This window comes from Paramacrobiotus metropolitanus, unplaced genomic scaffold (assembly GCF_019649055.1).
Source record: "Paramacrobiotus metropolitanus isolate TYO unplaced genomic scaffold, Prichtersi_v1.0 Parri_scaffold0000035, whole genome shotgun sequence".
Taxonomy (NCBI): Eukaryota; Metazoa; Tardigrada; class Eutardigrada; order Parachela; family Macrobiotidae; genus Paramacrobiotus; species Paramacrobiotus metropolitanus.
In genome coordinates this window covers 489,062-509,659 of record NW_026570255.1, presented here as the reverse complement: position 1 = coordinate 509,659, position 20,598 = coordinate 489,062, and the positions used below count along the sequence as shown (strand labels likewise).

The 20,598-nt window shown below is 43.1% G+C and overlaps 4 protein-coding genes across 4 annotated transcripts; 2 read left to right on the top strand and 2 right to left on the bottom strand.

The window, feature by feature from the left end:
- Window positions 1-862: 862 nt before the first annotated feature.
- On the bottom strand, window positions 863-1,805 carry LOC129589532 (uncharacterized). The gene is made up of 4 exons (XM_055484325.1): window positions 1,671-1,805; window positions 1,511-1,571; window positions 1,379-1,442; window positions 863-1,259 (listed from the first exon to the last, which is right to left on the bottom strand). The coding sequence occupies exons 1-4, from the start codon at window positions 1,745-1,747 to the stop codon at window positions 1,087-1,089; spliced, it is 375 nt and encodes a 124-aa protein (XP_055340300.1). The 5' UTR covers window positions 1,748-1,805; the 3' UTR covers window positions 863-1,086.
- A 4,692-nt stretch (window positions 1,806-6,497) lies between these two features.
- Window positions 6,498-8,114, top strand: LOC129589511 (uncharacterized). Its single transcript, XM_055484300.1, has 2 exons — window positions 6,498-6,884; window positions 7,408-8,114. The coding sequence occupies exons 1-2, from the start codon at window positions 6,791-6,793 to the stop codon at window positions 7,905-7,907; spliced, it is 594 nt and encodes a 197-aa protein (XP_055340275.1). The 5' UTR covers window positions 6,498-6,790; the 3' UTR covers window positions 7,908-8,114.
- A 2,281-nt stretch (window positions 8,115-10,395) lies between these two features.
- On the bottom strand, window positions 10,396-12,736 carry LOC129589481 (GTP cyclohydrolase 1 feedback regulatory protein-like). The gene is made up of 2 exons (XM_055484258.1): window positions 11,920-12,736; window positions 10,396-10,596 (listed from the first exon to the last, which is right to left on the bottom strand). Exons 1-2 carry the CDS (start codon window positions 12,115-12,117, stop codon window positions 10,396-10,398), a joined length of 399 nt encoding a protein of 132 aa, XP_055340233.1. The 5' UTR covers window positions 12,118-12,736.
- Window positions 12,737-17,648: 4,912 nt separating this feature from the next.
- On the top strand, window positions 17,649-19,614 carry LOC129589533 (uncharacterized). Its single transcript, XM_055484326.1, has 2 exons — window positions 17,649-17,781; window positions 18,650-19,614. The coding sequence occupies exons 1-2, from the start codon at window positions 17,682-17,684 to the stop codon at window positions 19,450-19,452; spliced, it is 903 nt and encodes a 300-aa protein (XP_055340301.1). The 5' UTR covers window positions 17,649-17,681; the 3' UTR covers window positions 19,453-19,614.
- Window positions 19,615-20,598: the final 984 nt, after the last annotated feature.

The following is a 20,598-nucleotide window of genomic DNA, read 5'->3' as shown; positions in this document are numbered from 1 at the left end:
GTACGACGCGCCGTCATCTTCACGGTACGTGCAAATCTGTATAACCATAAACTAAACTGAGCGCACCGAGTTCCGATTGTGGCAAAGAACGATTTTACCCTTGAAGTTTTGATCACCCCGAATCATCGAAGCGGTCCGACGCCAATAATTGTTACATCATTGCTGCGTGATACCTTTCATAAGCTCTTAGATAATGGCGGCCGTTGCAGATTGCTGGATTGGTAGTGATGACAGCTTTCTTCTTCTGGGATCGCCGCGAAGGATACACGGGCGGCGGTGACTGTCCCGGGTTCTTCGGCAATCGGACAGCAACCCAGTCTAACAGCTCGGTAGTCACGAATTAGTTTATATGAAAATCAACTTTACATTTTTAAATTCTCACAATTCTGTCTACTGTGTATACAGCTTTTAAATTCTCACAATACTGCAGTGTTGCACATTCGGGAAACGCTTAAGTAATCCAGCATTCTACATGGCACCGCACAGGCGTGTACATACGAATATGCCACGCACAACAATATTATGATGTTCCTTCCAAAGCACAATAAATTTTACCTAACCCGGCATCACAGAAACTTTTCTTGACGCCAATACGCAATCTGATGGTTATACAAAGTGTTAATAATCAAACTGGGAATAAGTAAAGCTTATTTGGCGCTTTGTATGTGCGCAATATGCAATTTATACTTGCCAACTGGACTCACACTTAGGTGCATATTATTGTCGAATTTACGCAGTTGCACGACCGAAAAGAAGCCGGAAAATGTACGAGTATATGAGAGGTGGAAGCGGACAGACGAATGTGGATACTAATACGTAAACAGATTCAAGTCTAATTTAACTGATTATTTCTAGACAGGCTTTTATTAAGAGCTACGGCCAGGATATTTACATCAGTGACTGCAAAAATCTTCTTAAACGTTAGACAGTTCAACGGAGACCGATAAAAATGGCGAAACGACGCAAACTAGCAGTTACTTCTGATCCAACTCCAAGACACAAGTACCCGGTTTGATTTAACCATAGAAGTATAGCGGATTTGTAGAGTAGTAGTTGCAAGCATGCATGGTGATTTGACGGGAGGATTTAGCTTTCACCATACCGACTATCGGGATCGTCACGGCCGCGGGTCGCGGTATGCTGTTTATTCTTCACATTGCTGTACTCCTTGACTTCGTCCTTATCTTTGGGACCACTCATGCCGCTCTCCGCCTTCCCATTGCCTTTTCCACTGGAGCCGTTGTCGTAGCCATGAGCTTCTGCAAAATATAAAGTGGTACTTCGAATTTAAACCCATCCAGTTTTTTTAAAGGAGTGCTTGTTCAAGCAGATACCACCAGGAACTGCGAAAGAGCGTGGCTATATGGTTGTACGCTACCTGGATGTTTGCCACGATGGTCAGGGTGCTTCCGGTGGCTTCTCGCGTCAGCTGGCATCAACCACTACGTATAATAAAAAACAAGCACGCTACAAAACGGTCACATCGATTACTGAAGCTTTTAAAGCTTACCATGCAGGAAACCAGGAGACCAATGGTCAAAATCGTAATAGTTGTTGAATTCATGACGAAACTAGTTATGGCGAAAACTCTACGTCAAATTGTAGTACTGTACATGTACAATATTTTTGAAGGATGATGCCAATCACATGAGATTGCGAAGCTTATATACCTTTCCAAGCAGCCGAGAATAAGCGTTCCGGTCCACGAATATGCACGATTGGCTAAAAAGCAGTGTACTGGTGCCATCGTTTCTGAGCGATACGATGCAATTTTTAGCCGTATTCTTGTGTCTGCATTCCTGAAAGCCGATTATAATTCTGCTTTCGGGATAGCCACTCCAAAACAAACGTACCCGTTATTGGAAATGATTTCGATGGTTCTGGATATTTCGGAGTTTTCAGCTTGCGTCGACGCAATTTTTTTAGTCAGCTGGTGCCGGTTTCAAGTGGGTTTTACGGAGTACGATAGATGGCACCGGTTGGCCCACTTCATTTATAAAGATTTCGTGCGGCGTCATCAGCTCAATGTGTGGCAACACTTTACGGTTTATATCGTTCGTAATAATATGATGTACAAGCTTGTCCCGTGATTTCTATCGTGAAGGTATAGATAGCCCGGATTTAGCGCGAAAATTGCGCTACGAGCGCCTGCAACTACATTACGACTATTACAATGACAAATTCACTATTCTCAAGAATGAGGATAATTATAAAGGAGAAAAGCTTACTTTTTAAAATTTACTTAATTTACGCCGAAAACTCATAATTTAGATCGACATTTGGCATGTACCGGCGATGCCAAAAGCATGTACGTAGAACGCAAATAACGTGGCGTGAAGCGCCTGATATATGGAGTACGACATTTGGCGTAAACCGTGAATTTGTATTTGTCGCTGTGTTAATGTGAAAGAAATTACGGTACAAGATGGTAATGCATAAATACTGCATACTGTATGTGCATATCAGTGCTGTATGTTCATTAAGTATTTGGCTAGTTAACTCAGTTACGCTGCCTTTATAAATGACTGGTCTGCTTACGATGGCGGGCCGGTGGCGTTCTTTTTCTGGCACCGCCGGGAAGATAATTCGGGAGACACCGGCTGTCCCGGGCTATTCGACAACCGGACCATGATGCAGCCGAACAGCAGTGACTTTAATTAACGTCCAGCTTTACTTTCCTATGCTTCCTTTCTGGCACCACTATGGCACTCCTTTTCTGCACTTTTAAGAAAGAAATTCACAACTTTCAGCAAGCACGATTATTATTTAGCTTGATAATATTATGGTCTTCGTTGACTTACCCGGTTTCATCGGTAAGCAAAGTGGCAGAAAACGTTTTTTTTTTAATTTTTGTCGAATCCGTAAAAGTTAAAACGCAGAATTAGTTAATGGATGCGGCAACCAAGTAAACTTTGCAAAAGATAAAGAGCGTCGTTTGGTTTTATAAGATGCTCGTCACCGTGATTGTTACGATGATATGGCTGTTTGGCCTGGAAAAGCTCATGACTATATTAAATTAATAATCTTGCGAATATTAGATGAAGGATTTGCAAATGACCCTCAGGTACAAGAATATGAACCGTGAAGTATCAGTTAAGAACGGGAAATCGATCGATTCTGCGTGCCTACCGCCGATAACGGTGGGCGCAACTGTTGTACTCGAAATTAATTACTTTGTCGGTCGTTTGGAACGATGGCTGGAAAGCTCCGTTGAAAATGCGACGAAAGCCTTAGTTTCTATTGAAGTCAACGGAGAGGACATCGCTGCCGCTGTGCCACACAACGGTTTCTTGATGGTTGACATTTGACGATGTTAAACTAGCACGAGCTCAGCTATCCCTCTTTGCCTAATTAAACTTTCCCATCTCGCTCATTCACTTCAGTCAAAAGATGTTATTGTGATTAAATCCCTTTTCCAGTTTCAGTTTTTGTGTGACTAGTGCAAGCACAAAATCCACTGTGTGTTTCATCCAGACGATCATCCATGGATGAAGTGCCACCAGCAGGTAATATGGAAAGACCACCGCTTCCACCGGGAAAAGCGATGTCGGCTTGTAACAACGACAGGATGTGCAGTAAATGCGATGATAACATCAATAATGCAATCGTCGCATTTATAGCATTTCCCGTCATGCCATACTATAAAGAAGGTCACAGCGAAACATCAGCGGACTGAATTTTTGGATCGGATCCGCTGCAGCATTATCGGTAAACAACTCCTGCAGCCGCTTTAATGCGAAAGTCTTGAATGTTGTTCTACAGAGTACTATCAGCGCTTTGGAAACTGGTTTACACGAAAATTACTCCTCGTGACCGCAGTGCCGGATTGTCAATGCCACCGAGGCCGGGAAACACCAGGAATTAGTGGAGTATTAGTAAAACTAAACAGCTGAACGAAAAGTGTGTAAGTGGTACCAGCAAAATCTCAGTTATCAGATTTAATCAAGTATAACCGATCTTATCAATTGTCATTAGAGTAACTATTAAAATTCAATAACTTTGGCCCATGTAATTGTAATTGATCATTGTTGTATTTTCTGACATTTCTATTAAACAGGTTGTGCCCCCTTGGAAGCCGGCAGAGAAGCGAATGGGTCGATACAGCCATCCTACAGGTACATTTTCTGGAAACCGTTACAACATGTTTACGGTGTATGGAATCGGAGCAGAGAGTGTGGGTGGCATCTGATGAGAGTGCGTGCTGATGAAGATGTTTTCAATAATATCACTTTCGGTAAAAGAACATACTGCAGGTTTCTACGCTGCAGCAAGCAAGGACACGGTCACGGGACTGCATCTCTGTAGACCGATTATGCCTGTCGTGAAGGGACACTGTTTACTTGCACAGCAGACGCTGATCGCTCTGTAGTTCCGTTTGACATCAACTCAGTTAAGTATGTAAAAATCTAAAAAACTTTAAGGAACAAAATCAAACTAAAGCAAAAAAAAAGAAAACCAGAAAACAGAAACAGTACCAGAAACCAGAAACTTGGAAAACATAAAAAAAAAAACTTTAGAAACTAAGCGTGTGGAAATCTTTTGCGGCGAGTTGTCTTGTGCTTCGAGAGCATTTGGATTGTGCCACATTTAGCCGCAATGTCAGGCGGCAGAATGTTGCACAGTGAAAACGCTCTAAGCAGTATGGTCCCAAACCGATGTGTCCCAACGTCCAACGGCGATACCGTATCCGTCTGCTGACATCTAATTGGTTTTTAACGTCTTCCCAAGTTTCCTCAGGTTTGCGTAGAAATTCCTTATGTGCTTAATTTTGCTTTGTCTTAATTTTCTTGATAGCTTCCTTATCTATTTATCATATCTCCGATTCTTATTCTTCTACGATGCAGTTTTTTTCTGCTTTTCTTTCCAGGTTTGCGGAATGGATTACCGTAAAGCTTTATGAGTCAATGATTGTGAATTCTGGTTGCAGGGGCTTTATTGCACCGTATTAATCCAGTGTTATTGAATCGCTGATTGCATCTGTCTTTTGCTGGAAAACGTAAGCTACGCTGATTAATAAAAGGTGCGAGTATAATCAGTACGGCAACTAAAAGCTTGAAGTATCTTTGATAGTGTTTGGGGATTCCATTTGCAAGTGTATTTTATGCGATGTACGCTTACCCAGTAGTGGTATATAATATTATTACTGTAATTACAGTGCATAATGTTTTGTACGAGTACAGTACGAGTACGAGTACGAGTACGTCAATAGGGAAAGAAATACAGTACAGTACATTAAGTCTTCTTTGACTAATGACTGTTGACTGTTAATAAGCATTAGCATACTTATACTTACTGTGCACAAAGCCACTAATGGCCACATTACCGTAATACGTCTTCAATTTTCTCGTTTATTTCCAGACTTCCAGTACGTATTCTTTGTACGTCGTGCATAACTGCCCGGCAACTGTACAGTCACATAAAGAAGTGTTCTCACCCAGCAACGCAGTCACTCATCAATTTGACACTGCCACAAATTGCTGTTTACTTTTGACCTTTGATTTTCTACCTGTAAAACGATGGCTGCCTTGCATGTAAGCGTCCTGGTCGTCCTACTGGCTCTAGCCAGCGTGCAGGCCTTCTACCGCCCGATCCGTCCCATCGTCTTCGAGCAGCCGCAGGAGCAGTACGCCTACGCCATGGATATGAACTACGCACGCCAGATGCCCCAGCCAGCCTACGACGACGCGGGCTATGGATATTATGAAGCGGTGCAGCGCGGACGACGGGCGCCGTACAGTGGAACGCATCCGCCATTCCGCGGCTAAGTGACGAGCTCTTGCTGGCTGTGTTGGTTGTTGTTGATAAATTCATTTCTCTCGATGGTGGCGTCGGATAATGGGGATCGCTGTTTCCCGTGTATAATGCTCGCAATGATTGTGCCTCGCCCCGTTTTCTTTTCATGGAAACTCCCCATGTTAAGTACTCATTTCTGCGTAGTTGAATGCGAAAAAAAAGATCGAAAACCCTTCGAAAATTATCGCGATATTTTATTACTTGAAGCTTCGTGAAACCTATATAAACAGTGTTCTTAAAACGTGTATAAGTGAAGTATATATGTTCTTAAAACGTGTTTAAGTGAAGTTTTGAAATAAAAACGCGTGAAACTATAAACAGTGACATCGCAGTATGAAAAAGAATCGTCATAAGAAAGAAATAAATTTTTTAGATAGTTCAGCAGGTCGTCCGTAGTCATCCGTCGTCCGTACGCGTTGAAGTTTTGAAAAAAATACTCGCAGCGCGTTTTATTAACGATGCGGAAACAGCTTCCTTTACAGAAACAGCTTTATCAGGCTGCTCCAGTTCTTATCGGTGAGTGGCGCATCAATAAGCAAAACTAATCACGGTGACTAAACTGATAAGTAACTGAACATTAATAACTTCACCAAGCGCATTAAATATGCACCATGAACTTGATCACTATTCCTACTTATTCAATAATAATTATGATATCATGGTAGGTCTCCATCTGTCGGTATCTGCCATCGGTACTACAGATACGATATGAGTATACGCTACGCAATCTGTCCCTTCAAAATCAGCCTAAGATCTTCAGCACACCATTTGTGCTGAATATTTGGTAATTAATTTTAATGTATTTACTCCGCGAATTAATGTGCGTAACTGAGGATCAACGTAACGAAGATTTTTTCGCAGAACTGAGTATAACACAGCAGTACGAGCATATACAAAATTTATCCCTACCTTGACATCTGACCGACGAGTTATTACGCGCTGTTCTTCTACGAGAACAACGCGCCGCTTAGTAACTAGACTTGCGTGACTGTGGCCCATGGCTCCTGATCCGCGAGATCCCTCGCCGCTTATTGCTGCGGGATTTATCCAGTTTGGATGTGCTTTGTCAATGATGATTCTCAGCGGACTTTGTAAGTTACAACTGGCGGAAAATTCTAGCATATACTACAAAATTTCCCGCAGCTATTTTACATGTGAAAGATGTGATTCGTTTTTACCTTGAACAGAAATTTTTTCAACATTATTTTCCTTGTATCCGTTGACTAACAAAATTTCTTTCTACAAAATTTTTTTCTGACAACCTATAATACTGTACTGCAGCCTTTCGACGGAAGGAAATCCAGCAAGTGTTTTTCTTTTTTCTCTGCCGCAAAGAATTATTTCAGGAAAAGGTATTTTCAGATTTTCCGCCACAGTCAATGTTTCTCGGCTTTTGCAACTGCAATACGGTTTTATTATAGCAAAGGCCAAAATAGTCTTCGGTGTGCACTTTTTTATTAATTAATCGTTTTTCAATCTCAATAATGCAACGCGATCGTTTTTATTAATCGTACACGCTTATTTGTTATTGTTGTGGTACGCCTTAATTTATTGACTGGATTCAAATACAGCTTAAATCAAACCGTTGCCTAATTCGGCGCTTGTGTACGGCAGCTCTCTACTGGTTCGGCTTCGACCTCGTCTTCCTCCTCGCGCTGATCCTGGGCATCTACACCGTGGTCACCGCCGTCTTCACCATCGCCGCCGGCTTCTTCGTGCACCGCAACTGGAGCAAGGTCATCTGCTGTCGCTTCGTCAAACGCTCGGTGTTCTCCACCGGCAGCTGTTCCATCTTTGCCGGACTTCTCAGCGCCTACATCTTCCTCATCCTCTGCGACACCCAACCCACGGAGATCCCGCGGACCCCCGCGGAACAGGCGATATATAGCGAGAGCATCGCACTACTCTCCACACTCGTGGTCATCGTGCAGTTGCTGATTGTGACGAATATCGCGCTGGTGATCGCGGCGGTACGGACGTACTGGGTGTTGAGCACGGTGATCACGCAGACGCTGGCCAGTTATCTAGCGCGGATGGTCCCGCCCGGGAAGGAAGGGGAAGCGTTGGGGGCGGAGGCGAATTTCGTGGCGGATTTCATTTGGACCAATGTTTGATTCTAGTGTGCTCTGTACAGATGGTTTCTTGCCTCGATAAAGGGATCGGCTTCGTGGAGAGTTTGTTTTATTTTTTAAAGCAAAATTATGGATTCGGATGCGGAAGCGTAGTCATGCGATTTCTCTGCAACTTTATTAATGTACAACTCGTTTCAAATTTGAAAACATGCTATAATAGTGGAGCGGTGTAAAAACGTTCTTCATGGATATGTGCATTTACGTGCAAAATTTGAGGGAGATCGGTCTATAATGAGACTTTTGGTACACCTGAACGCATTTAAACTTTTCGGAATTTTCTAACAGCCATAACTCCCGAACCGGATGTTGCGCGCACAAACGGTTTTCACGCCAGTGTATACAAATCATCTGGCTACAAAACGTCATAAACCGAAACAAAAATGTATGTGGGAGTGCGCGAAAGTGTAGGTTTTCGTGCATGTACACGAATCTGGCACCATGTACTGGCCCACATCCCTTAACCACACCTTCATAATTTTTGTTTCGGCAGGCGTCGGTAGTGGTAAGAATAACCTAAGCAAATCCAAGAAAACCAAAGAAATTATAAGAAACTCAACCTTTGAAAAGTTAAGAAACCTGAAGTCTTAGAAAGACATGGTGTAAGTCCTTAACTGGTATCTCCATGTGTGCCGATCGGAATCGGGTGGTAGGTCACCCAAAATGCCATGATTATGATTTGCCAAAGACGAAGAAAATCGTGTACAACGACTCACTTCACTGAATCCTTTAACGGAAAATATCGAACTCAATAAGAAGCATGTTTGCGAGTTGTGACCAAAGGGTGCACTTTGCTGGCTCGCCTGGCTGGACGTACAGCGCGAGCGTTATGTTGTTGCCGCTAATGATGGTCGCACTTGAAGTGCCGGTGCTGCCGACGTGTACTGTTGTCCATGGGCAAACTCAAGTGTTTCCCCGGCTAATCAGCGGAAATGGAATATCAACAATGCGCGCGCGCTCTGTCTCAAGTGTAACTAAACGGCCATCCTTCTTGTCATGTCCAAACAAGAACATATGTCAGTTGGAGCGTCAGCCGGCGTTTTATGCCGCAACGTTGGATATGCGTCTTCGTCGAGCGTCACTTGATCGCGCTGCGTCTTTGACAGGGGATACTGACGCTTAATGAAGTTTGATAAAGTTTGATGAATTGTTTATTCATTGCGGTTTCAGTTAAAAAATGACAGAAAAAATCTGCTATCAATTCGCCAAGAAACGCCGGTTTCATAAACCTTTCTGTGATGGATAATTATGTATATTGGGAAAGTTATTGAAGACCTACTAACGAGTGACAATCTGGGAGTTGTATACTTTAGGAGTTGTAATCAGAATAAAAGTTAATTGTCAGAGTAACTTTTGTTTTGATTTAAGTAACATCTTACAGAAATAAGTAAAACTGTACATGAATTTATTTACAACATTGTTTTCATTTTAGTCTCCACCACTTTATATAGCTTCATTTATTTATTTTGCTACTTTAATCAAATTCGGCTGGTATTAACTTTACAAACTTGTGGATCTAGGTACGAATTTAGGTATTTTAAAAAATTAAACAACGTTTTTCGAAAATTATATTTAACTATTTTAATAAACAACTTGGAAGCCTTTTAACTATAATAAGTACAATTACTTGATCTTAACTATAACAAACTGAAAATTATTATTTAGCATTATAATTATTTTAGAAAGTATTGTAGAAAATTTGAAATTTTATTAGCACTTCGCTTTAAATTTGAATAAATTACAAAGCTAAAATAACATGGAAAAAATGCAAGTTTGTGAAAAATATGTAGCATGAAATTCTGCGCAAAGGAAGCGCTTTTGTGTAAAAATTGAATGATATCAAAGAAGAAAAAGACGCAATTAGGAAAGCGCTCAAAGGGTAAAAATGCGCATCGACGTGCCCAATCTCAACGGGCCACAACCGGTGATTACCGCCGGGAAATGGCAGCTTATTGTATCCAGTTGTGCCGGCGTAATGGTGTTGACACGCCGTGCGCGGTGGCGATCAATAGCCGCGTACCAATATCCCATTGAAACCGTTTGTATGTCCTCCATAGATGTATTCGCCCGACAGCAAACGTTTTATGCTAATTTGATTACGTATATTGCCGCGGCCATGGACAAATGCCACGATACGCACCGGTTATCGTATTTGCCAACAAATACTCAAAGTAAACCCGATCAGAATAATTCAACCGGCGATCGATAGACATTTCTCTGTACACAGAAATTAAGCGGGCTGCATTGTTTCAGCGTCACAATAAATTAAACCAAAACCAAATAAATTAAATTATATTAAATACAGTTATTTAAAATTACCAAAATAAAATAAAGAATTAAAATAAATAAATTAAAAATTAAATGTAATAAATAATTAAAATTTTTTAATTAAATTAAATGTAAATAAATTGGCGTACTTATTGCTTTTGTTATTTATTATTTTTTAAAATTAAAGAAATAATCTCCGGAAGGGTTACTGCTTTTTCGTTGTGGTGGGCGGGGCGGGGGTTCCGTTGGAGGGGGCCGGGGGCGCCGACTGCGGTTCCTTCTTGTAGACGCTGGCCGGATCGAAGGGCGGTCCGTGCAGCGTCCAGGTGTACTCTAGAACGTTGTTGGCGTCGTGCCGCATACTGACGCAGGCGGACGCCATACACACCACCCGGTAGCCGATCACCTTAAAAAATAAGTGTAAATATACTGCATTCGAATTTTGATAACAGGTATCATTTAGTTAACCAGAACCAGTTTTATGCCAGTACTTTTGTCTCTGTCCTCACTTACAGTATTTTATTCATTTACGTGTATTCATTTCTTTTTGTCAGTATTTATTATTATTATTTTAATATTATTAATTATCGCTATTTATTATTTGTATTTATTGTTTTCTCGCATTGTTTTATTGCTACTAGGAAAAATGCACGTTGGCGTGCATTTGGCAGACCGGAGCGCAGCATTTCCTTTGAGTATAGCATGTATAATACTGTACACTTTAATACAGTAATTTATTACAAACTTAATTATTATTTTGATCTGTCAGAGTACTTTACTATATGTATATATGTGGAATAATAAAATTTAATATTATTTTGCAAAACGACTTAGCAACATAACGACTTACTCTTTGGAAATGGCTCGTAACAACCTTTCGTAACAACCTTTCGTAACGACCTTTCGTAACGGACAGAAATCAACGAAAGTATTTCTCTTGAAATAGAGGACCTTCGCTACGCTCCGGTCGATCATGATGGCTATTTTTAATAGTTAGAAGGGCACAGAATTAATACTGGGTTAACAGCAATGCAACACGATAAAAATTTATCTTAGATGTTTTACGGTTAAGCTTCTTTTCGTTACCTTGAATTTGCTTGATTATAGCGCTCAGTTTTGCATTTTTTTAATTAAATAATTGTAATTATTTCTATTATTCCTTATTTAAATTGATGGCTATTTTTAATAGTTAGAAGGGCACAGAATTAATACTGGGTTAACAGCAATGCAACACGATAAAAATTTATCTTAGATGTTTTACGGTTAAGCTTCTTTTCGTTACCTTGAATTTGCTTGATTATAGCGCTCAGTTTTGCATTTTTTTAATTAAATAATTGTAATTATTTCTATTATTCCTTATTTAAATTTCTAGTATTCCTTAATTATTTCTATTATTCCTTATTTAAATTTCTATTATTCCTTAATTATTTCTATTATTCCTTATTAGCGTTACGATATTTATCGCGATTACTATGATACGTACATGATTTGCTAATGCTGGTACATCTAAACTTTTGCTGACTCAATATGAATATAATATTTTTTATGCACCGGGTACAAAGTGCAAATGTATAATAATTTATTCATCGAAGTTATTTTTCGGTAATTTTATATTTTTTGGACTTTTAGTGAATCTTTTGCAGAATATCAGGGATTTTACTCGGCTCGGCTCAGGAAGCCAAATTATGATTTTATACTTTTCCAGCAGTTATAAAAAGAAAATTATTACCTCGAGCCTGTCCAAGACTTCGCGCGGTCCACTATTAACGAAATAGAAAGCATAGCGCTGATAATTCTCCGTTTTATAATCTATCCTGGCGTCCAGATAAATCATCAGCGCGCGATTGGAGCTGGCATTGCCGACGACGGTGTACTGGGCGCTGGACCAGTCCGCCAGTGACTGACAGCTGATCACCAGGTACGGCATGATGATGCCGGATTAATTAGCCAGCCAACCAGCGATGCAGATTCCGTAAAATGTCTGTCACAATTCGAGCGACCGCTTGTAAAAAAACTGCGGTTCAAAAACGTCGGCTCGTTCGCAATTTACGATAAAACGTGCATCCAAATAAAAATAACCTCCTCCGCTCGCTTTGCTCGTTAGCTGGGCAAAACCGGCAGATTTCTAAAACGCTGTTCAAGGGAAAAAATTAAGCAGAAAACCATAAATTAATTTGCGAAGCAATGCGTGCAAATTGTTGTAAAGTAATCAATACGGAATTAAGTCTGGATTAATCGTCGATATCGACAGTATCGATTGCTGTAATATAATCACAGACTCAGGCGCAATAAAGACACCAACGCGTGATTAACAAAACGCGCTATCAATGCCGAAATAAGCACCACTCAATTAGGAAGTGAATTACCATCAAGTAGCCGCTTAATCCAGCCGCTCATTTAGCACAAAATCAATCCATGATAGAAGACAGCACAACGGCATAAATATCCTTCTACACGTGCAGCAGAAACAGCAGCAGCGGAAACAGCGTTTTCAGCGGCGGGCTTTTGTTGCTCTCCGAACCGGTGCACGGTTCACTGCACGTCGACAGTCGATTGCCGGGGAAGTCTGTCAAGTGAACCGGGGAATACAACGGGCGCTGCTCATTATCCCGGCGATCGATCCGCGGCCCGGCAGATTGATAGGGCGCTACGCACACAGGACGTACAACACACTGGATCGAGCATAGAAAAACAATCGTCGCGCATTGCTTACACTCAACTGACCAGCGCCTGGTGGCGCCTTCACACTCGCTCATTTCCTGCCGCTGTTTGATTAAAAACCAACGTTGAAGCTGAAGCACTGGCGGAAAGCCGGGAAACTGATTAAATGCCGGCAATTTGTACCGCAATTTTCTTCACGCTGGATTCCAATGGGTTATGACGGTTTTCTCGCCTGGAAAAATGTGCCGTGCATGCGTCACGCAGGGGCTGTATTGTTCCGGGTTGTATGAGGAAAACTGCCGCGCTTTTCGACGAGGTTCTTTGATTACCGGGAAAAGTGCCCTGGATAGAACTGTCGCCGGGAATCGTCAAAACAGCATGTAATCGTAATGAGCACTTTACATCATTGGTAATGAAGGCTGCTGCGACAGGCTCCTTATGCTCGTTTCTTCACGTTTCACGGAACCGATGCCGGCTAATCGATAACGTTGAATCACGCTGAACCGACAGTCGCTACAGCTCCGCTCTTCGCTAAAACAGGGAAGAGAAGTTCCACAGCGCGGCTGCCGCATTAGCGCTGTACGCGTAAATTCTTCGTTTTAAAGCGTACTGCGCAAGCCGGCGCTTCTCTGTTCGAACCACGCGCAAGGGACGCTGTTCCTTTTGCGTATGCCATTTGATAATTTTATTTAACATTAAATTTTCGAACCACCAACCGATTCAAATAACCGCACAAACCAAGGATGAAAGCGTTCACGATGAATTTTTCTTTACTGCCACACTGAGCGGTTGCCCTAGCAGTTTTGGCCTGACGCTCTTAGAATTTCCTCATTGGAAGTTTTCAGCTGAGAGTGTCTGGCATCTTAATTAACTGGGTTTCCAGAGGAGCACAAGTTGCGTTAAGGGAAGTCGCTCAGAAGTGACCTTATGCGCCTTTCAAACAGTCGAAATAGTGCGAGTATTAAGCTGATGTCTTGATCACCGTGCAAGATGTTTTGGTTATTTAGTAATCTGGCAACTATAATTCTGACGCATATCGTGAGGTGTGAGGAGTGTTCTGCAATCCACAATGTAAGAAGATAAAAGAGAAATCATCCTTACCGATGAGAAGGCGGTTTAAAGTAGAAGCTATGACTGTATGCTGTTAGCAGAAAAGCGTTGGTCCTTGGTTTGATGGAAGAACGCTCGATTCCTACCTGGATTCATACCACAATTTTAAGCAGATTCATGGTGGCAATCAAGGCAGGAAGAATACTTCCTACTTCTTTCTTCGTACCATCCAAAAATTCTGTTAAATCGAAGACCTGGTCTCCTGTGCGACTTCCGCGTTCTCCACGTGCGCCGCATTTCTGAGCGGCATCACCAGTTCCAAGAGGTTCCTTAATCCCTTCGTTTCGGGAACTCCCTAGACCCTGATAATGGGGTTCAGTTCAGACGGGCTCGCGACCGATTCTATCTGATTTGACCAGCGCCTACAACTGCTGAAGAGCCTTCTCGCTCCGGAGTTCGATAAATCATTGTTCTAAATCAAATCTTCTAATAAACTCTAAGACTCATAAGAGAAGTGCGCCGGCTCAAACTACCGGTTCGAATCGTGATGAGATGGTTTTTCAGCTGATTTTTACACGCTTGCAGAGAGACGGATCGGTCGACATACGATTCACTTCCGCTAATAGTTATTCGTACCTTATTATCCAGCTTGATTACACAGATACGGCCAACCGTTCTTACTCTCCGGCGCCTATTCGATACAGCTTACGCGCGATTTACGGCATAATACCGCATCCGCTGTACGCAGGATGTACAGTAGGTGCTTTATCGATCCATTCCGGTTACCACGAGGTGCCCTGCCGGCATCAACCGTGATTTAACAAGAACGGCGATCTTTATTCGCACCAGACGACTGCTCATAATAATGTTTTCGAATTATTACGGTTTTCCATTTCTTTGGCGATGAACACAAACAGTCTCTTCTGTCGTCCCGGTATACAGTCCACATGGAGCGATGTTTTTATTATTTTCATTATCGCCTATGCCTCACGCCTATCGCTTGCTATCGCTTGCCCAGTTACCAGATGGCTGAATCGGGAAGAAGGTGAGTAGTGCTGTATACACAAAGTTAATACGTTATTATAAGTACTGTAACCAGGTGACACCGTATTACGACTTAGTAACTTCAACTGGCTAGAAAACAGCATTCAAAATGTAAGGTAACACCGTAACAATTGAACACGCTTAAGCAGTGCACTGTACCACTGGTGCGGATTCGTTACAACACAACACCCAACCCGTCACTTCTTATCACTTAGTAACCAGTTAGTAGATGTGGAAAGTACTCAGTACTTGTTCAACTTGTACATTAGCGATGTATCGAAAAATAACAGCATCTGCTCTGTGTAGGTACACTGTAACCCCACTCGTTGGTTAGTTGGTTAGCAGGCACCGAGACCGAATCCTTTTGGAAATTTTCGGAAGTTGGTGTTACGATAGTATGATTTTCTACGAATAATATGTCCTTAAGGGGATCACTAGCAGTAGAAAGCGGGTTTGGGAAAACGGGAATGGTTTGAAAACGATGGCCAGATATGTGTTTTCACAACTTTGACTGAACGCAGAGAGGATTTAGCTACACAGTGACGTGACGCGATTCTCTCTGGCCTCTGTCTAAACCGAGCTATTCATCAAACAAAGAAAAAACTTTGAAACCAAAGGTTGAATGAGAAAGTTTCTTTGTTTATGATGCAATGCACATCGTTGTGTGTGTTTTCTTCTAGAAAGCTTATATACCGAAACATGTAAAAGAAAAGTGTTCAAAATGTTTCAAATAAAACGCAAAAAACACTTTTCGAAAAGTGTTTTTTGCAGTTATTTGGATTTCTATGTGTTGTGCAACACTGGAGTTTTGGTATATAAGCTTTCTAAAAGAAAAAACGCACAACGATGTATGTTAGACCATAAACGAAGAAACTTTCTCATTCAACTTTTGGTTTCAAAGTTTTTTCATTGTTTGATGAATAGCTCAGTCTAGACACAGGCCAGAGAGAATCGCGCCACACCATTGTGTAGCTAAATCCTCTCTGCGTTCAGTCAAAGTTATGAAAACACATACCTGGCCATCGTTTTCAAATCATTCCCGTTTTCCCAAACCCGCTTTCTACTGCTAGTGATCCCCTTAAGCAGAAGCGACATAACAGTTCCACAATGCTAGTTGACATGAATGACGTACATACAAGTTCACATCTATGCGCTCTCAATCTTTGCATTCTGTTCTGCATATAAGCCGGCTACTCTATCATCAGAGTATGACGTATTTTTTTACTCGTATTAATGTAGTACTTGAATATTGTTCACATTGCGCATTACACAAGTAGCAAGAAGAAAAATCCTTGTATCACTTTACGGTATCAATATGCAACCTAACGACGGAGCAATGCATGGCTAATAAACGCTAACGCAAACCAACATGTATCCTCAATGCCCTTATTTACAGTACTGGAGCTATTAGCCGCTGCACTGTCGAGAAACCCGGGCGGACCGCTTCACCTGGGCCATCTGACCAGCGCCTCCTGGTCTCCGATGGACCCAGAGCACAATACCATACTGATCCAGGCAACGGAAGGAGCGCCGGTTGCATTTGATTGCCATGACAACCGTACCACGCAGCGGGAAAACAGCTACCTGGCAGTGCGACATAACGGCGTTGATCACACTTAAGCCAGTAGCCTGCGGAACGACTCCGCCGCCCCTGCTACCGGCCACGCTTGCGGCTGCACCAACACTACGCTGCCGCCCATCGGCTTCCGGGTCAACGAGCACAACTCCACCTACGCCAAAGTCATACTGAAGAACTTCACGCACGCCGGTACTGGTGAATACGCCTGCGTGTGGTACCACGGCACCGAGGCCTTCGTCTCTCAGCGGTATGTGGTTAGACGCGGTGTTCACCGCTCGTCAACTTTTCAGCCCGCCTATGCACAACATCACCGCCCGCATCGGGCAGCGTGTGGAGATGCGGTGTTATGTGAAGTTTGAGCGGATGATCGGCAGTCTGCACTCGCGGATGATATGGACGAATGAACACGAGATCCTGATGGCCCATGGCGCGCCCCGTATGCTGCACCTCGTGCGCTACCGGGCGGGTCTTATCTGGTGGCTGGAAGCCAAGGAGGGCGTGTGCTACGTGGGGCTGATTTTTCCGGCGGTCAGGCGGGAGGACCCCGGATGGTATCGCTGCTGGTTTAGGACGGATGATATGCTGGAGAAATGGCTGGTGCAGAGCGCGTATATCACGGTCACGGAGTAGAACAGCGTGCTGACGCGGCCAAGTACGATTCGCTAAGCCAAGTAATCACTTAAACGCACAAATAAAACTGCCACAGGATTCCTGTTTTCTCATTTTCATTAGTCTGTAAAACACCTTTTCCTGGATCCGTTATGGTTCTCAAGCGTTAGCATTGTTAGCCATTAAGTGTCGAATTAAAGTTCAGTACCGATCGGTCTGTGAGTCAGTGACCGACTTGTACGGAAGCCAAAGGGAGCATTAGTCTCAGTGCAATGCAGCCCAAGGGACTGGCGACCGAAGCGACTAATACCCAACTACTACAACATAATCTCCCGCTTTCGTGATAGGCAGTACATAGTTTACTTTGGCAAAAAGAATTAGCTCTATCCAGCATGTGGCTTGTCGTAATTGCTTGTACAGTATTGCTAATTTTTGTCGTTGCTAGGACAATTAATAACTTATACATACAACCCTGCCAGTGCAGTAAGCTGCTTAAAGGAATCAAAGATAATAAACCTTATCCTTCTGCTCCCAGCAGAAAGTCGAATATGAAGATTAGTATTTATTTTATCGTCGCCCGCGCTTTATGCTGCTGTATTATTGCTTGCTCCGTAAAGAGTGGGCTGCGTCGGTTTACGCGGAAAGAAAGTAAGTAGCACGGTTTGCCATGGCTTACGGTATCATAGTCCATACCATAAGCCTACACCAACACTACTATTGAGAATCCTAGTATACATATTATGGTATTTAGGTAATAAGATATCCAATTAATACATTCTGTAACCAGACAGCAAGCAGTAACCAGAGAGGTATACAGAGATACGGTCTCTAGATACCGAGGAGCGCGACAGTGCACCAATTGCGCTTCCGCTGATCCTGGAAAATACATGTCAGTTCTCTGAATCTCTGACCTTCGTTTTGCTGACCGACATACTGCGGAAATAACACAACCCACTCACTGACCGACATGTTATTGACCACCCACTTTTCTATAATTGCGCTTCCCGACCTTTTACAAAAGCTATTTCGTTGGTCGACAATTGGCTTATGAGCGCTTGTCAATCCGGTTGTTCTATGTCTCTTAGCTTTCGCGGTGTTTTTTCGGTTTTTTTCCCGCTCTTTTCTAAATTTTTTTGCTTTCTCACTGCGGTTTCACAGGTTTTTGTAGGATTGTTGTGTTATTTTTCAAATATTGTTATGATGCTTCACTGTTTTCTGATGTTTCCTTTAGTTTTCCATTTCTTTTTTTATGCCATCAAGAAAAAGATTTTCTTTTTTTATGCCATCAAACGTTCTTAAGCAAAATGTCGGTGTTCGGCAAGTTCAGGTCATTTAGTTGTTTTGCAGTGAATTGTTCGGGTAAACATTATGTCGGTCAGCATCACGTCTTCCCCAAATTGTCCTTCAGGAAGATGGTTTTCAGCAAATTGTCGGTGCGTTCAAAGATTCTCGACACAGCGAACGCGCAATTGAAGATGCCAAAATTCTCCTCTTCTGAAAATTTTTATCATTATAGTACAGGAGCGATTAGACGCTGCGATTTCTGGAAACCTGACCGGGACAGTATTCCTGGGCAACCTGACCAATCCTTCGCATCCGCCTGACCCACTTGCGAATTCCGTACTCATCAAGGCAGCTGAAGGAGCGCCGGTGACGTTCCCTTGCCACGACGACCGCGCAAATCGACCTAACGGCGACGGCCACAACCTGGTGGTGGGCTGGAAAGACATGGAGTTCACCAGAACGAGTCCTGTGGAACCGGCCCGCCCCGTTATCAGTTGCGGTTGCCGCAATTTCACCTCGCGGATCGTAGGATTCGATGTATTTGAGTACAATGATACATTCGTCAGTGTCAAGTTAAACGACTTCAGCCAGGCCAATACCGGGCGATACGAGTGCCGATGGTACGATGGCGCCGACGTCTTTGTCAGTCAGCGATATGTAGTTAGTGCTAAGTTCTCCGCGCGCCAACTCTTCACGCCGCCCATGCACAGTGTTTCAGCCAAGATCGGCGAGCGCGTGGAGCTGCGGTGTTACGTAAAGTTCGACAAGATGGCCGGCGATTTACCATCGCTGTTCATGTGGACGAACGAACGCGATTTTCTGATGGCCAGTTACGCCGAACATCTGCACCACGCCGTCCGCTATCGGAAAGGCATCATCTGGTGGATGGCGCCCGTGACGGGGGCTTGCTACATGGCGCTGATTATTCCGTCAATGACGCTGGATGACGCCGGCCGGTATCGCTGTTGGTTTAGAGTGGACGCCGTGCTGGAAGAGTGGCTGGTGCAGAGCGCGTACATCACCGTGACGGAGTAAACGTCGGACTAGGATACTTGTTTTTGCGATCTTGTTCTCTAATCACCGCCAACTTTTAGCCACTGCGCCGGCGTGTATCTTGTTATGTATTTTGGGAACCCTGACAAAAGATTGCGCGGTAGTGTTAACATCTCATTTTATCGGTAACCTAAAAAAAAGTTATTCTCCTCTCACAAGTCAGGTACCACGATCTACGATCAGGTACTACGACTACGATCTTCACACATCGCAACGTTCTAATTGCCTGTTCCGTCCTTCAGCCGATTCCGTGCTTTTAGCATCTGCGTTTCCGCATATGTGCTTGTTCACCGTTTAAATCGGCAACCTGTCAGAAGCTGCAAAAATGTACAAAGCAAAAAATAATTCTTCAAGTAACGAGCAGTTTTACGAAGTCATTGCAGCACTGCCATAATAAAATGCGCTGCGAAGTGCAACTTTCAGTAGGTACGTAAATCATCGATTCAAAAAACTACCTTGTCGTTAAACTGGATTGCTGTTCGGTTGGGAAACTTCCTGTGACAATCGCTGGCTCCTGTGTAGCCTTTGCGGCGATCGCAGAAGAAGAACGCCGCCGTCAGGCCCGACCAGCGATTTGTACCGGCGACTATTATAAGTTGGCGCAATGGCGTTCAAATGCGCAGACGCATTCGGGACGAGAGTTGCACACAGAGATGGGCGGCACGCGTGGAGATTCGGCCATCAGCTTCCATCTCCCGTTCTCGCCAAACCAACGAAGCATCTGCTTCCGTCTTAGGGACGCTATCGGAATCAGGTATCTAGGATCCGTATAGCGCAGACCACTATCTGAACATTCTTACGGAACGCAAGACAAACCATTTAGGTTCCGAAACTCGCCGTATGCAACAGGGCATTAAATATTCCTTCAGTACTGGAATAGGACGTCTGCTACATTCCACTGGTGACTCCTTACGGAATTATCCGGGAAATGTAACAGACGGACTGTACATTTCAGCTACCTGGTAATTCTTTCCATGCCGGAACCATCTGGAATTGGTGCAGGGACTTTAGCATATTCAACCAGCGGTGAAACGTGTTTTTCAGCTATATTGAACACAAAGCGATGCCGATGCCGAATGCGCCTACCTATCCCGTCCTAATCAGAAGGAAGGAGCTCCAGACGCCATG

Coding starts and splice junctions, on each gene's coding strand:
- LOC129589532 (XM_055484325.1), bottom strand. CDS start 1,747: ATGGCACCAGTACACTGCTTTTTAGCCAATCGTGCATATTCGTGGACC. Junction 1,572..1,670: donor ATTCTCGGCTGCTTGGAAAG/GTATATAAGCTT, acceptor CGCCATAACTAG/TTTCGTCATGAATTCAACAA. Junction 1,260..1,378: donor CCATCGTGGCAAACATCCAG/GTAGCGTACAAC, acceptor TATATTTTGCAG/AAGCTCATGGCTACGACAAC.
- LOC129589511 (XM_055484300.1), top strand. CDS start 6,791: ATGGCTCCTGATCCGCGAGATCCCTCGCCGCTTATTGCTGCGGGATTT. Junction 6,885..7,407: donor GATGATTCTCAGCGGACTTT/GTAAGTTACAAC, acceptor TGTGTACGGCAG/CTCTCTACTGGTTCGGCTTC.
- LOC129589481 (XM_055484258.1), bottom strand. CDS start 12,117: ATGCCGTACCTGGTGATCAGCTGTCAGTCACTGGCGGACTGGTCCAGC. Junction 10,597..11,919: donor AAGTCTTGGACAGGCTCGAG/GTAATAATTTTC, acceptor TTATTTTTTAAG/GTGATCGGCTACCGGGTGGT.
- LOC129589533 (XM_055484326.1), top strand. CDS start 17,682: ATGAAGATTAGTATTTATTTTATCGTCGCCCGCGCTTTATGCTGCTGT. Junction 17,782..18,649: donor TCGGTTTACGCGGAAAGAAA/GTAAGTAGCACG, acceptor TTATCATTATAG/TACAGGAGCGATTAGACGCT.